The sequence below is a fragment of the Callithrix jacchus genome, chromosome 5 (genome assembly GCF_049354715.1).
Source record: "Callithrix jacchus isolate 240 chromosome 5, calJac240_pri, whole genome shotgun sequence".
NCBI classification, from domain to species: domain Eukaryota; kingdom Metazoa; phylum Chordata; class Mammalia; order Primates; family Cebidae; genus Callithrix; species Callithrix jacchus.
This window is the reverse complement of record NC_133506.1, coordinates 11,274,595-11,289,676: the sequence shown is the minus strand read 5'-3', so window position 1 is coordinate 11,289,676 and position 15,082 is coordinate 11,274,595. Positions and strand designations below refer to the sequence as shown.

Here is a 15,082-nt window from a genome sequence, read left to right as displayed (position 1 = left end):
CTTCCCTCCCTCTCCCGGTGCCGGGTTCTGATCCCTGGCCCAGTTGGGCCGTCAGCCCTCCTTCCTCGCGAGAACTCGTCCAGCCCTGGGTAGGCGCGGACTCGCCCGGCTCAGCCTCAGCTCCCTCGGCACGTGACGTAGGTGGCCCTCGCTAGTTGGCAGTTCTTTGAAGCCCGCTCATTGGTCCGAAGCGTCCCTCGCCCCACCCCCGGATCAACCAATGGGCGGAGGCGGAGGCGAGGGCGTGCCGACAAGCGGTCGGCGGCGGCTCGGGGCTTCCTTCCTCGTGCTAGGCATTGAGCGCCTGCAGCCGCCGCCGCAGCGGTCGTCCCTGCCCTCCCCGGCCCCGGGGTACGCTCCGCCAGGTGAGACCACCCCTCTGCTCCATGTTTCCCGGTTCCTCCCCGTTCGCCGAGGTCCCCTCCGGGTCCTGGCCCTGTCCTGAGCAGTCAGTGCCTGGGACCCCAGCGGCCGTTGTAGGGCTGGGGTGGGGGCTCCGCTGTCCGGGCCGAGCCTGGGACTCCTCAGCACCTGAGCTAGAGTAATGTCAGGTTTCCGGGGCGCAGTGACCGTTAGCTGCTGCAGCTGGGGTGTTTTCCGCGAAGCAGAAAATTGTCCGGGGGCACTAGTGCCGTAGTGAGGGCGGGGGCGTAATGGGGTCAGCACCCCCTCCTCCCCACGACCCTGTTCATTGCAGCTGCCTCACTGCATGACCTTGGACGAGTAGCATCTCTGAGCCTCCGAGCCTCGGCACCCTCAGGAAGGAGGGCAGTGATGTTTGGGAGTGCGGGCTCTGGAGACTCCTGCGTCAGCCGAGGTGACTGAGGGTGGGGAGCGTACAGGATTATCTCCGAGGGACAGAGCCGCCGCCTCGCAGCTCAGGATGGATTGGCTGGGGGATGTCCGATTTCATTTACCTCCTTCCCCTGAGATGACAAGAATGGGGTGGGGCAGGGGGTACCACACCCATGGGGATGGCCACCGGATAGGATAAAGGGTCCTACACCTGGGCCCCTGGGGCCTCGGGACCTTGCCCTGCACCTCCCTCCCGGTAGCACGAAGGAGGAGGGACTGGATGTAGGTTCTGGACCGGTGTTCCCATTAGTAAGTAGGGACTGAGAAAGGGAAGTCTCCCCTTGCCTTTCCTCTTGAATCTTGGCATCGGAAAATGGGGGTAGGGCATTTTTCTGACCCAGAGAGCTGAAGAAAGTCGGGACAGCACCTGTATTCTCCTCCCATTCTGGTCTTCTGTGGAGAGTAAAAGTAGATGGATGCCCCCCCATCTTATCCATCCTGAGCTAAGAGACAGCAGCCCTGTCCCTGAGAGATAATCCTGTGTGCTCCCATCCTCCCCTGGATCCAGCCTGGCCTCTGCTTCTTGGGACCTTTGGATCACAGGCCCAGGGCAGGGCCTAGGTGGGGCATGAGACCTGGAGGCTAAGCACCCACTAGCTGAGGGCATGGTGGGGAGAATGCTGGGCATTGGGTGGGGCATGAGATCTGGAGGCTAAGCACCCACTAGCTGAGGGTGTGGTGGGGAGAATGCTGAGGGCAGCACTTGCTGGGGAGGCAGGAAGGTGTGGGTGGTGGGGGTCCCTTCTCCATATTTCCCCACCCCCACCACCAGCACCTCACTGTTAGTGGGAGGGAGAACACCCATACTCATCCTTGCACCTTTGGCTCGGTGGAGGGAGAAGGAAATGAAGTTACTCGAAGGCTGAGTTGATGTGAAGCTGCCACAACCACTGACCTCCAGCCTTACCTTTCCAGGCCTTGTTCTGAGTATGTGTGGCCCCTGCTGTGTCCAGTCCTGAGAGTCATCAGGTTAGTGTAGCCCCATCTCAAGGCCTCAATGGGTGTTCTTTTCACAGGCATGAGCTTTAATGGGAAGCTACACAGTGCTTCTGCTGGTCTGAGTGCTTGAGCCAGGACTGAGCCCCAGACTGGGGTAGGAGAGGAAGAGGTAGGGAGGGTGGAAGATTGTGGAGTTCCTGGCTCAGAAAGAAAGATGAACCACATTGAGAATGGGGATTGAAGAAGGAATGAGAAATGAGGCCTTAGAGATTGGGAGCATGCTCCCAGCCACAGGGCAGAGGACAAGCTGGGCCTGGCCCTGTGACACCTTGGGGTGGGACACCTCTGGGGAGAGGGATCTTTGGGTTGGGGGGCAAGAGGGTGGTGGGTTTGGGAGCTTCACTTTACCATGGACACACCGTCTTGGGCCCTCCGTCCAGCCTGGAGCCTTGGGTCTCAGCATAGGACAGCCTGGAGCAGTAGGAGTGCCCTGTGGGGCAGGGGCTGAGGCTGAGAACTCTGGGCTCCTGTATAATCATCCATCTCTCTGTCCACTTGCCGTGTCTCTGGGTAGGCATGAAGCAGACGTTCTCTCTAAAACTAACAAGGGGCCTGAGCTGGAAGCTGGAAGCTCTCTGTCCCCACAGGGAATATTCCCGCAGTTTCCCTAGTAACTGTGAGCCAAAGAAGCCCCCAAGGCCCTCGTCCCAGCTTTCCAGCCCTTTGCATCTTGTGACTGTCCAGGGTCCCACCCCTGACTTGCTGAGAGCCTATCTCAGGGCGGAGGGTATAATTTTTGAGGATATAATTTGTTGTTGTTGTTGTTGCTGAGGCTAGGGGCATCATGTTCCTCCCTGGTCATTTCCCAGTTTCCCAGGATGTACATTCTGCACATCCTCCTTGTGAGCCCCTCTGATTAGGGGGACTGGGCACTCCCAGCATCTGTTCTCTGACCCTCCCTAGGGACCTGGCTGCTGTGGGAGTGGGAGAAAGGGGAGGCAGGAGGAGGGAGGCCCCCTCAACCCTTGAGCTGTTTTCCAAGAAGGCTGACGTCCCTGGGGCCCACTCTAAGGGTCATTCCTGGCTCCTCCAGGAATGGCCTGACATGCCTCTCTGACAGTGCTGCTGAAATTTCTGTTGCTTTAGAAACCAGGCCTTTGGAGGTTTGCTTTTTGCAGAGGTGGGGGTGCATTGTCACAGAGCTTCAGACACAGTTGCACAAAACCCTGGGAGGAAGAGGCCACTGCTTATTCCTGTTAGGAAACAGGGACAGAGAAGTGAAAGAACTCACCCATGCAGCCAGCAAGGGCAGATCCTGAATTTGAACCAGGACTGCTGCCTCTAGGGGCCGTGTGGTTTGAGCCACGGTGAGGCCTTCATTGGCACAGGAGGAGGCTGGAGGCAGGGCCCGGCCTGGGGTGCATAGTGGCCTAGCTGTTCTCTGTGAGCACACTACAGGAGGGGAGGCCCAGTGCCCTCTGCCTGTTTCTGATGAGGAATTGTATGTGGACAAGAATCTAGCTTCCAGGGGCCAGAGACCAGCACGCTCTCGGTTGAGAAAGGAGGTTTGGTTTTCCGTTCCTTTGGGCTCCTGAGGTCACTTGCTTCCTGGTTACAGGCCTTGAGTGTTTGCCATTTACTGAGTACTGGGCACTGCATGAGACATGGGTCCTGCCCTCAGTGGGCATGGGCCATGTCCCTCTAAAGCAGTCATGGACAGGTAACCCTGACTGCAGCAAGGCCCAAGGAATGCCAGTGGGCAGCCATGCGGTGGGGATAGGGGAGAGGGATGTGCCCCCCAGGGCAGGGGTAGGATAAGAGAGTGGGGTAGGGAGTTCCGCTTCCTGAGCGCCCCCAGGGCAGAGTCGCTGGCTCTGACCATGTAACTTAGTGCCCAAGTACGGGCCTTGGCCAGGCCCTCCAAGCAAATGAGATGTGGCCATTCATTCGATAAACATGTCTGGTGCTGCGTTGAGTGCCGGGGACACAGGGTTTGACAAAAACACAGTCACTACCCTTGTAAGGTCGGGAAGAGGGATATCAAATGACCCCAGACGTGAGAAAGGGGATTCTGTGAAGAGCTGTAGTCCTGTCCTGGGATTTGCGGGGTGTGCATCCTTAGAAAAGAAATGTTGGGTGCCGGGCATGGCGGCTCACACCTGTAATCCCAGCACTCTGGGAGGCCGAGGCAGGTGGATCACCTGAGGTCAGGAGTTGGAGACCAGCCTGAACAATGCGGTGAAACCCCATCTTTACTTAAAATATATAATTAGCCGGGCGTGATGGCGCATGCCTGTAATCCCAGTTACTTGGGAGGCTGAGGCTGGAGAATCGCTTAAACCCGGGAGGTGGAGGTTGCAGTGAGCAGAGATCATGCCTGCATTCCAGCCTGGTGACAGAGTGAGAATCCGTCTCAAAAAACCAAAGAAATGTTGGGCTGAGACCTTGTCCAGGGTATGGCTGGGAAGGATGGGATTGTTCCTGGCTGAAGGGATGGCCTCGGCAAAGGCAGGCGGGGGTCAGGCTGTAGGTTGGGGGCAAGACAGAGGGTGTCCTGTACGGACCGGGTCAGAGTGCTTTGTGAAAGGGGCCTGCAGCCTTTCCTTACCAGCCACTGGTGCAGTTTCACCTGAGCCTCCAGGAAGTATCCTGGGAGATGGGGGACCTCGTGGACATTGGGCTGTCACTGCCTCCTGGCTACAGAGGTGTGGCTGGAACAGCTTCTGCAAGGTAGGAGGAGGGCCTGATACCCTTGCACTTGGCCATTTGTCATATGCTCTGAGTTCACAGCTTTGGGAGCAGCTGGAGTTGTGGGGGTTAGGGCAGGCTGCTCTCCAAGACCAAGTTCCCTAGGGACAAGCTGAGCATTCCAGGGCTGAGGCAACCGACCCCACAGCAGCCCTGGCCAGAGGTGAATGGGTGTAGCTCCCCTTTCTGCACCCTGGGCGGGGGCCTGGAAGCTCACCTCCAAGAGGGGGTTGTTGGCCTGGTCCAGTGGCCAAAGGGGGCTCCTGGTAGTACCAGGAGGCAAGGCTTAGTGGACTTTGCTCACATTGAGAAGTGGGGAGTGAGGTGAGGCAAGGTGAGAGTGGGGAGAGTGGGGAGAAGAAGTGGGGAGTGAGAGGCAAGGTGGATTTTGCCCACATTGAGAAGTGGGGAGTGAGCTGAGGCCACATCTGCTCCCAGGGCAGCTTGGCACCAGAGGGACCTTGAGGTTATGCCCTCCACAGGCCCAGCCCCAGACTATGAGGCCGCCCTGTAGTTTCTCTTCCTTCCCTGGACTGATGAGCCAGTGTCACTCTTGGGTCACACTAAATTCTTCAAGTGTGTTTCCCTGAAGAAATAAGGACATACTTCTTAACTAGTACAGTTCCATGATCTCACCTAACAAAATCAACTCATTTCTTAGTGTCACCTCATATCCAGGCCATTCACATTTTCCAGATCCCCCAAATGTCTTTTTTTTTTTTTTTTTGAGACAGAATCTCACTCTGTCACCCAGGCTGGAGTGCAATGGCAGGATCTTGGCTCACTGCAACCTCTGCCTCCTGGGTTCAGGCGATTGTTCTGTCTCAGCCTCCTGAGTAGCTAGGATGATAGGTATGTGTCACCATGCCTGGCTAATTCTTGTATTTTTAGTAGAGACAGGGTTTTGCCATGTTGGCCAGGCTGGTCCTGAACTCCTGGCTGGTCCTGAACTCCTGACCCCAGGTGATCCACCCACCTCAGCCTCCCAAAGTGCTGGGATTACAAGTGTGAGCCACTGTGCCTGGCCCCCACAAGTGTCTTCTTTGATAGGTAGTTTGAAACTCTCGCCTTTATTTCTCTTCTCACAGCTGATGTGGTGAATAAAACAGGTCAGTTAACCTGAAGATTAGCCTTTTTTGGTCTGTTAAGTGTGTGCTGATCTAGAACAGGGGTTGGCAAACTTGCTTTGAAGGGCCAGATAATAAATGGTTTAGACTTTGCAGGCCGTATGGCCTTTATCATAGCTGCTCAGAAGTAGCTTTGTTTTAGTGCAAAAACAGACAACATGTAAGCGAATGAAGTGTAGTGTTCGATTAGTAAACCTTTATTTGCAAAAAACTTCATTTGCCAGGCCCGGTAGCTCATGCTTGTAATCCCCAGCACTTTGGGAGGCTGAGGTGGGCGGTTCACTTAAGCTCCGGAGTTTTGAGACCAGCCTGGGCAACCCTGTCTCTACAAAAATTAGCCGGGCATGGTGGTGCATGCCTGTGGTCTCAGCTACTTGGGAGGCTGGGGTGGGAGGATTGCTTGAGTCCAGGAGATCAAGGCTGCAGTGAGCTGTGATCACATACTGCACTCCAGCCCGGGCGACAGAGTGAGATCTTCTCTCTAAAAAAAAAAAAAAACAGGCAGCAACCCTACCATCAGCTGCGTAATCAGCTATAGTTCGCCACTTCCCTATCTAGAACAATCTCCCTTGCTTTATTTTTCTTCTTGCCGTTTGAAAAAAAGAAACAGGTCAGTCATCCTGTAGAATGTCCTGCCTTCTGGGCTTGTCTCATTGCTTTCTCATGGAGTCATTAAATTTGTTCCACCGTCTTCTGTGTTTTCAGCAAATGAGAAGTTGAAGCTAAAGACTGGTTTAGATCCAGGTTAAACCTTTTTGCAGGAATCCCTTGTCAGTGATGCTGTGACTTGGGCTGCCTCACTTCAGGAGGCATCAGTGTGACAGGCTGTCCCGCAGAGAGTAGAGAGATAGACCACTGTGTGACTGGGAGAAGTCGCATCTCTCCATTGCACACTTGTGCTATTCCCCTTAAACGGCAAGTCCTCGGCCGGGCATGATGGCTCACACCTGTTATCCCAGCACTTTGGGAGGCCGAGGTCGGGGGATCACTTGAGGTCAGGAGTTCAAGACCAACCTGGCCAACGGTGAAACCCTGTCTCTACTAAAAATATAAAAATTAGCCAGGTGTGGTGGCACGAGCCTGTAGTCCCAGCTACTTGGGAGGCTGAGGCAGGAGAATCACTTGAACCGAGGTGGTGAATGAATGTTGCAGTGAGCCAAGATCGTGCCATTGCACTCCAGCCTGGGTGACGAGCGAAACTGTCGCAACACACACACAACCAGGTCCTCTGTCAGTGACACTGGGTACCCGTATCTGCTTCCTGTCAACCTTCCCCTCTGGTTTAGCACCCACTGACTCTTGTTGCCTCCAGTATTTGTTCCTTTAAGGGTTGCAGAATGACTTAGCATTTGGTCATTTCTTTGTTACTTATTAGCAAGAATTCTTCCTGAAAGAAGAGCTTTCCTTCAACCACCAGGACCATTTGGGTACAAGAAAGGCCAAGGGACAGGCTGAATTCTTTCTCTTTAATCCCTACCTTTCAGAGTAAAGAGGGCACTGCTACCGTCAGTGGTGACAAATGAGGACTTTTGAGGGCTTGGGTTTGTTTGTTTTGCTTTCTGTCTTCTTTTTTAATAATCTCTGTGAATGCACTGCTTTTGTGTTCCATGTGTCTCCATCAGTTGCACTCATTCTTTCTGATGCTCAGACAGTCCCAGCTTGGCCCATCGGACGCTTCCTGCCTCCTCTCACTGCCCCTGTGCTGAGGCTGCCCTTGGGGAGCTGAGCCGGAGGCAGGCCTGAGGCTCAGGGCAGGGTCTGAAGGCGGGTTCAGATGGGGGCACACTCCCTCCACAGACATCTGTTTTTGCATGTGGCCCTGACCAATCACCAGGAGGGAAAGTACTAAGGACACACTTATTTTATGTGGTCCCCTGTTCTTGCCCACCACCAAGCACACTGTTGCCTCTGACCTGCACCCAGCTGCATTGCTTATGTGACCTGAATAATGTGACTCCAGGCCCAGCCTTTGGGGTCAGCAGCACCAGAAATGGCCCCTGGAAAGTACCAATAAAGTGCTTCTTTCCAGGCTGCCCCTCCTGCCAGCCTCCGGGGGTGCTGGGGATAGGAGCCCTGTGCTGTTGCTTTGGTACCTAGAAACTGCAGCTCAGCACATGCTGGCAGGACCCTGAGTCAGTGGGGTATCAGGGAGGGGTGAGGGCTCTTGGTGAATGTGGGCAGTGATGGAGGGTGGGCAGAAGCCCCCATGCTAGAGAGTGTAGGCCCCACTTGGGCTGCTGAGAGCAGCAGGGATTTGAGTCCTTCCTAAAGGGAGCTCCTTTGCTCTTCCTAAGCCATAGGTCCATGGGTGGTCCTGACTCCTGCCCTCCCCGCTCCCTATCCTTCAGGCTCCTACTGGTGTCCCTGGAGCATGGGAGGCTGCTGAGTGTGAGTGGCGGTGTCTGGCAGGAGCTACGTGGCAGGGAGGGTGTCCATGGCTGCAGCCAACAAGGGTAAGTGGCTTCTTGGCCTGGTGGGGCTTGCATGAGCTCTTCCAGCAGGCCCTGATAGGAGGGCCATTGCTGCAGGTAGGGCCTGCGCCACCTCTGTGTGTGTGTGCATGTGTGAGTGTGTGTGCGGGTGTGTGAATGTGACTGGGAACGTGCCAGTGTTTGTGCCAGGTCCTGGGGCTCATGCAAGCCCTAGCAGGGACCCCGGGGAGCCCTGCTGGCTCCTTAGGCTGCTCTGTGGAGGTGTGTGCTCATGTCCCTGCCATTCCACTGAGGGGGTTGGGGGGCCAAGGGGCTTGTGAGCACTGAGACTGGTGATATGGGAGGGCCACCACAGGCTGTGGAAGGGAACTTGGGTTTCGTTCAGAGTCCAGAAGGGAGAAGGGAGGGTTTTAGGCGGGGGGGATCTGGTGAGATTTGAGGGTTCTGGGGGGCTCAGCAGGGATTGTGGATGTGCCGGGCTGGCCCCCTGGGCCTCTGAGTATCCAAAAGCCCGGCTCAAAGTGGGAGACCAGGTTCTCCCACTAAGAAGACCCTGAGCAGGGCTCTTGGTGGGAGGGCCTAGGGCCCAGGGGTCAGAGAGGACTAGAGCCATGCTCTTGGCCTCCCCAGCCTGTGTATTCATCCAGTCTAGGCCTTCATCCCAGCTCCCAGCTACCCTGCCTGTCCCATCCCTCTGCCCTTGGAGAACCCAACCCAGCTCAGAGACAGCTGAGGGCCTTGATGGTGGGCTTGGCAAAGGAAGGAAGGGGGTGTTGGGGTGGGTCTGGAAGCTTCCCTGGGTTCTCTCTTCTTGCTTGCCAGTGACTAGTGAGGGTTAGTGGCAGCCACAGCCTCGCCTAGGTGGGCTGAGTGTTTTTGATCCCCTTTGTTTCTGCCATCCCTAGGCAGGTCCCCTAGAGCCTATTCCTGTCCCTGCCCCTTCAGGTTGGGGTCATCAGGAGGGGCAGGCAGGGGCCTCATGCACTGACACAGCTTGGGGGTAGGCCCCGGGGATGGGGGGCTTGGCACTGTGAAGGAGAGTACTAGGCAGGGTGTCCAGAGGACTGGGCTGAGCCCCACGCTGCCCTGGCTTGGTGGGAGTCCAGAAGACTGTCCCTTCCTGTCTCTGGCACCAGCCCATCCCCTCCAAAGAGGGGTCCTATTAGTCAGTTCCTGAGTCCCCCCAACATCCACTCTTGGGGGATGCATTTTTGTGAGAGGACTGGACAGGTCGGAGCAGGGTAGGGGCCTCAAGCCTCATGATCCCAGTGTCCACCTAGCCCTGAACAGATCCCAGCCAGTGGGAGCTGGATGATATCAAGGGCAGTCTTGGGGCGGGGAGGGGATGAGTTGGAGGAGTTTCCTGGGGACAGGGAAAGCAGCAGCCCTCAGGGCCTTCTCCCACTCTTCCTAGGCAACAAGCCCAGAGTCCGGAGTATCCGCTTTGCGGCAGGCCATGATGCAGAAGGCTCCCACAGCCATGTTCACTTTGATGAGAAGCTGCATGACTCAGTGGTCATGGTCACCCAGGAGAGCGACAGCAGCTTTCTGGTCAAGGTACGTACACACCTTCCCCATCATCAACTTCTCCCTTCCCCAGCCCTGCCTGGCTTCTGGGCCTGCCTGTCCCCATTCCTCTCAGCTGGGCTTATAGGCATGTCTGTGCCTTTCCCTGTGCCTTGGTTTCCCCATCTGTCAAATGGGAGTCAGTGAGATTCCAATGAGATGAGAGCATTTAGAATGTCATCCAGATCAAGATGAGCAGAGCCATTGCTGTCAGTAGCCTCACCCAGACAATAGCAATGGAAGGCAGGGTTGCGGCTGTGGTGCCGCTGGCCCAAGTTTAGATCTAGGCCAGCCATTCTGGCTCTGTGACCTTGGGGAAGGTCACCTGAATTTCTCTTCTCTCGAGTGGAGACAATCACATCCCCTAGAGTTGGTGTGAGAATGGAAGAATATATGTATGTGATACAGGTGTGAAGCTAATGATGGTAATAAGAAGGGCAACTTTTTTTTAAGATATTAAAAGGGCTACTATTGTTGACACAAGTCACACTTGGCGATTAGGAATTAGCAAGTGCTCTGGGTAAGCACTTCTATGAAAGGAAGAACGCTGTAGAGACCCCGGGGCCTACCATGTTACTGACTGGGCAACTTTTTTTTAATCCTTCTTTGCCAAATCTCTGGCTGAGTTAGGCTCTTTGAAGTAGTATTATCACCCCGTTTTCTGCTTGGTGGAGCTGGATTGGGGAAAACGGGGACTGGCCTTTAGGTCAGTCAGTAAATCAGGGTCCAATTGAACAGGAAATGCCTTTGGGTGGGGGGAGGTCTGGCCCATGGAGATGGCCCAGAGGAAGGGTCTGCTGTGCTGCTCTAAAGGAGCCCAGGTTTAGCTCAGCCAACATGTAGAAACACCATCGCTACTAAAAATACAAAAATTAGCTGGGCATGGTGGCACACACCTGTAGTCCCAGCTACTTGGAAGGATGAGGCAGGAGAATCGCTTGAACCCAGGAGGCTGAGGCTGCAGTGAGCTAAGATTGTGCCACTGTACTCCAGCCTGGGCAACAGAGAGAGACTCCATTCCAAAAAAAAATGGTTTGGGGGGGCCCAGGTTTATTTCCATTAGTGTCCAACTCTGAAGTTCCCACTCTTAGTCCTACAGCTGACAGCTTCCCCAAGAGAATAAACAGAATAAACCAACACTTTTAAAAATAGCTCTGTCCCCTCATTGCAAAATCCACTCATGTCTTAATAGACATGAGAAAATTTGGAAGACAGAGAAAATATGAAGAAATTTAAAAGTACCCACACTCATTTTATCCCAAAATCACCATGGTTAATATTCTCATGTGTGTTATTCCAGCTTTTTTTTTTTTTGAGACAGAGTTTTGCTCTGTTGCCAGGCTGGAATACTGTGGCACGATCTCAGCTCACTGCAACCTCCGACTCCTGGGTTCCAGCGTTTCTCCTGCCTCAGCCTCTCAAGTAGCTGGGATTACAGGCACATGCCACCACGCCCAGCTAATTTTTTATATTTTTAGTAGAGATGGGGTTTCACCATGTTGGCCAGCATGGTCTTAATCTCCTGACCTCGTGATCCGCTTGCCTTGGCCTCCCAAAGTACTGGGATTATAGGTGTGAGCCACCGTGCCTGGCCTATTCCAGCTTTTAAAAATTTTCTTTACTTATTTTTTTCTAAAAACACTATGATGACAAATCCTGCTTATTTTAAAAGGCTTTGTTTCCAAAGACAAAAGCTAGCATCACAGTGTCCACATGATTTTTGCTTGCTTCTATTGTGAACTGTCTCCTACCTGTGTTAGTAAATAATTTTCCACAAGATTTTACAACTGCCTACTACTCCATGATATGTGTCATCATTGACTTAGCTGGCTCCCTGTTCCTGGGTGTTACGGCTGTTTTTGTTTTCATTGTTATAAATAGGGCAGTGAAGAGGTTTCCACCCCCCCCCACCACATCTCTGTTTCCCCTGGAAAATTCTCTTTTTTTTTTTTGAGATGGAGTTTGCTCTTGTTGCCCAGGTTGGAGTGTGCAATTGCGCGATCTCAGCTCACCGCAATCTCTGCCTCCTGGGTTCAAGCGATTTTCTTGCTTCAGCCTCCCGAGTAGCTGGGATTACAGGCATGCACCACCATGCCCGGCTAATTTTGTATTTTTAGTAGAGACGGGGTTTCTCCATGTTGGTCAAGCTGGTCTTGAACTCCTGACCTCAGGTGATCCAGCCGCCTCGGCCTCCCAAAGTGCTGGGATTTACAGGCATGAGCCACTGCGCCTGGCCTCCCCTGGAAAATTCTACAAGTAGTACCCCTGGGTCACAGGGTGACAGTTGGCAGGTACAGCCAGAAAGCCTTCTTTAGGGCTGTGCCCTCCACCAGCAGAGCATGATGGGGGGCACATGGATTGAGTTTTGTCATGCGGCAATATCAACCTGGTCTCATTGAATGGCTAAAACTCTCTGCAGCCAGTCCCAGTTGGCCCCCAGGGATGGGGCTGCCGAGCCCCAGTAACTATGATCAGGAGTCTGTGTGCCCATGCGAGCTGAGGGTACAGCATGTACCCTGTGCCTGCTGGCCTGGCACCCCTGTTAGCCACCCTGCTCATCAACCACCCTGGCTTGTGACCCTTCATACTACTGGTGTTTCCAATAATGGCATTGGTCCCAGAGGGTGGCTGTCACCAAGCACTGTGAATGAACAGAAATTGTTTGGATGGTGAGTGTGGGCCATTGGGCACAGTCATCCTATGAGTGGGCAGGCAGGCATCCACAGTCCAGTGCCAGCAGGGCAGCCAGGAGCCCCGGTTCAATGTGGGCTGACATAGCTGGTCTACTGTTGTGTGTCTCATTTGATCCCATCCCTCATCCCACACTGTCTGTTGCCTGGTGTCATCCTGTGAGTGACTGGAAGACCAGCATCCCTGACCCTGGGCTACTGGCAGTGATGGGGACAGGTGGGTGATCTGTGGGACTCTGAACCTCTCGTTGTGGGCAGTGTGCCATGTGTGGCAGGAGTGGCCAAAAAGTCCAAGGAGGACTTGACCGTAGCCACACTATGTGGCCTTTGGCCATTCTGTGGCTTCCATTTTCTCATTTATGAAATGGGCCACTGAGGACTTTGGGGCCCATGAGACAGATAGCTGAGGATCTTGCTGGCCAAGCTGTAGAGATGGGACCCTCAAGGGAAGGGGTCTGTGAAAGGGCTGGGGCCACTGGGCTGGGATATCAATCAGCTGGAATGATGGAGGGAGTTGGGCTTCCTGGGTTCTCTGGGGAAACAGGTGCCGGGGCCCATGGGATTGTAGGTGGCACAACTGGGTGGGGCTGGGGGAAGCAGGAAGTGAAGCTGCCTCCCTCCCTTGCCTCTCCTGCTGTAGGTTGGCTTCCTGAAGATCCTGCACAGGTATGAGATTACCTTCACTCTGCCCCCCGTGCACAGGCTGAGCAAGGACATCCACGAGGCACCTGTCCCCAGCCTGCACCTCAAGCTCCTCAGCATCGTGCCTGTCCCGGAAGGTGCATCCTCTCCTCCAGCAGGGCCTGGATGGGAGTGGGAGTGAGAATGGGGGGTGCTCCCTTTCCCCCAACTAGGGTGGACAGGCAGCTCAGGAAGTCAAGGACATGGCAATTTGTGAGCTTGCAGTGTGGCAGCATGGCAGGTCCCACGCTCTAGGCCTTGCTCACTGTCCCTGAACAGAAGTCCATGAGCTTGTCCTTGCCTATGGCTGCCCATGGCGTGATGGTTACCTCTGTGGGGCAGTAACCAAGAAAGAAGCTGCTGAGGAATTGGTTCAAAGTCTCCAGCCCTCGTTCCTGCCTCCCTAACCCTCGAGAAAAACCTGCTGGAGCTACACATCTTGTGGCTAACTCTGAGCACCCACCAGTCCCGGACCTTGGGTTTTAGGCTGCTGCTCCTATGAGGCTCACTTCAGGCCCTGCCCCACCCCCTACTCCCAGTCTGGCAGAGGCTAAGGTGTCAGTTTCGTGGAGCTCCAGCTTTGGTTTCATGTCCCCGTCAACAGCCTCCTCATGACCTTGCCCTTCAATGGACTGAGACCCCTCTGGCCTTCACCTCTTGCCATCTGATCTGCTCAAAGCCTACCCCACCCTGCCCCCATCATTCCCCATCACCCCCTCTCCTCATCGCCCCCTCTCTCTGCCTTCCTTTTGGGAGAAATCAGCCAGCCCTTCTTTTGGAAGCCTGAATTGGACCCTACTTCATTCACTCTTGGAGCCACATTGGGGTGGCCCACAGGCTCGAGGCATTTCCAGCTCACTGAAGAATGGGAAGTTTTTGAGACTTGTGTACCCCTCCTAGGGGGGTGGGTCTCTGGGCTCCAGAAGGGCCATCCCTGCCCCTTTCTTGGGGCGGCTCAGCATGTCTTAGTGGTGGGAAGGGGCCAGTGAGTTCCAGGTGCTGACCACTTGCCCCTGTCCCTGGGCAGGTTATAGTGTCAAATGTGAGTACTCGGCGCATAAAGAGGGCGTCCTCAAAGAGGAGATACTGCTAGCCTGCGAAGGTGGCACTGGCACCTGTGTGCGCGTGATGGTGCAGGCCCGCGTCATGGGTGAGAGCTTGAGGCTCCTGGTTGGAGGAGGGACCCACAAGCTGGGCTGCAAGGGTTTCTGTTCTCCTCAGGAAACCAGGGCTGAAAATGGGATCCCTTCCTGGGGGTTCTCAACATCGCCCAGCTGATCCCTGAGGGAAGGGGAGGGGTCCCCTTAGTGGGCCGCGGGGGTGGGGCCCCGGGCCAACACGGCACTAACTTACACCCCGGCCTTGCAGACCGACACCACGGCACGCCCATGCTGCTGGACGGTGTAAAGTGCGTGGGCGCCGAGCTGGAATACGACTCGGAGCACAGCGACTGGCACGGCTTTGACTGAGGCCTGAGGCCCCACCAGCCCCGGGCCCCTCAGCCTTAAACCCTGCCTTGTCCCCCCGACATGCTGCGTGATGGTGTGGCTTCCTTGCCCCTCTCCAGGGTGGGTGTGGGGGTGGAGTGGCCTTGCCTACACCTCTCACCTCTGCCTTCATTCGTGCCACCACCCTGCCTCTCCCTCGTCCTCCTCTCCCACTTCCTCCTCTCTGTGTGCCTCAGTCTCCTGTCTGAAGAAATGGGTTGAGCCCGAAAGGAGGCTGTCTGAGGAAGGGAGAGGGAGGGCCTGGGGTGGGTTTCCCACTCCCCAACCCAAGCCATAGGGGCTCCAGCCAAGGTCTGGGAGAGGATGGAGCTGGCTCTGTGACGTCATGGCCCCATTACTGCTGCTGCTGCCTTGCTTCAGCCACCTCTCCTGCTCCTCCCTTGTCCCCACTGCTGTCCATATGAGTAGGAGGGAGGTGCAGTCCCTGGCTCCCACCCCTCAGGTTTGTGTTACTTGGTTTTTAAGCGACTGGTTGGGATAGAACCCTAAAGAAATAAAATTTCCAGTGGATACCGGAGGCCAGGTGGACTTTTGTT

The 15,082-nt window shown here is 55.1% G+C and overlaps 1 protein-coding gene across 8 annotated transcripts; it reads left to right on the top strand.

Moving 5' to 3' along the window:
* Positions 1-244: 244 nt before the first annotated feature.
* On the top strand, positions 245-15,063 carry ADISSP (adipose secreted signaling protein). 8 transcript variants are annotated; one of them, XM_035298273.3, is made up of 8 exons: positions 245-365; positions 698-817; positions 1,771-1,824; positions 8,018-8,122; positions 9,516-9,658; positions 12,998-13,136; positions 14,066-14,188; positions 14,407-15,063. In XM_035298273.3, the coding sequence occupies exons 4-8, from the start codon at positions 8,104-8,106 to the stop codon at positions 14,505-14,507; spliced, it is 525 nt and encodes a 174-aa protein (XP_035154164.1). In that variant the 5' UTR covers positions 245-365; positions 698-817; positions 1,771-1,824; positions 8,018-8,103; the 3' UTR covers positions 14,508-15,063. The 8 variants fall into 8 exon arrangements, with proteins under 8 accessions (XP_035154164.1, XP_078227427.1, XP_008993941.1 ...); XM_078371301.1 differs by having other exon boundaries at positions 7,964-8,122; XM_008995693.4 differs by lacking the exon at positions 698-817.
* Positions 15,064-15,082: the final 19 nt, after the last annotated feature.

What these genes read in the sequence shown, in the direction of transcription:
- ADISSP (XM_002747315.4), top strand. An exon ending in CATCGTGCCTGTCCCGGAAG is followed by an intron (nt 13,137 to 14,065) that starts GTGCATCCTCTC and finishes GTCCCTGGGCAG; the next exon opens with GTTATAGTGTCAAATGTGAG. An exon ending in GGTGCAGGCCCGCGTCATGG is followed by an intron (nt 14,189 to 14,406) that starts GTGAGAGCTTGA and finishes CCGGCCTTGCAG; the next exon opens with ACCGACACCACGGCACGCCC.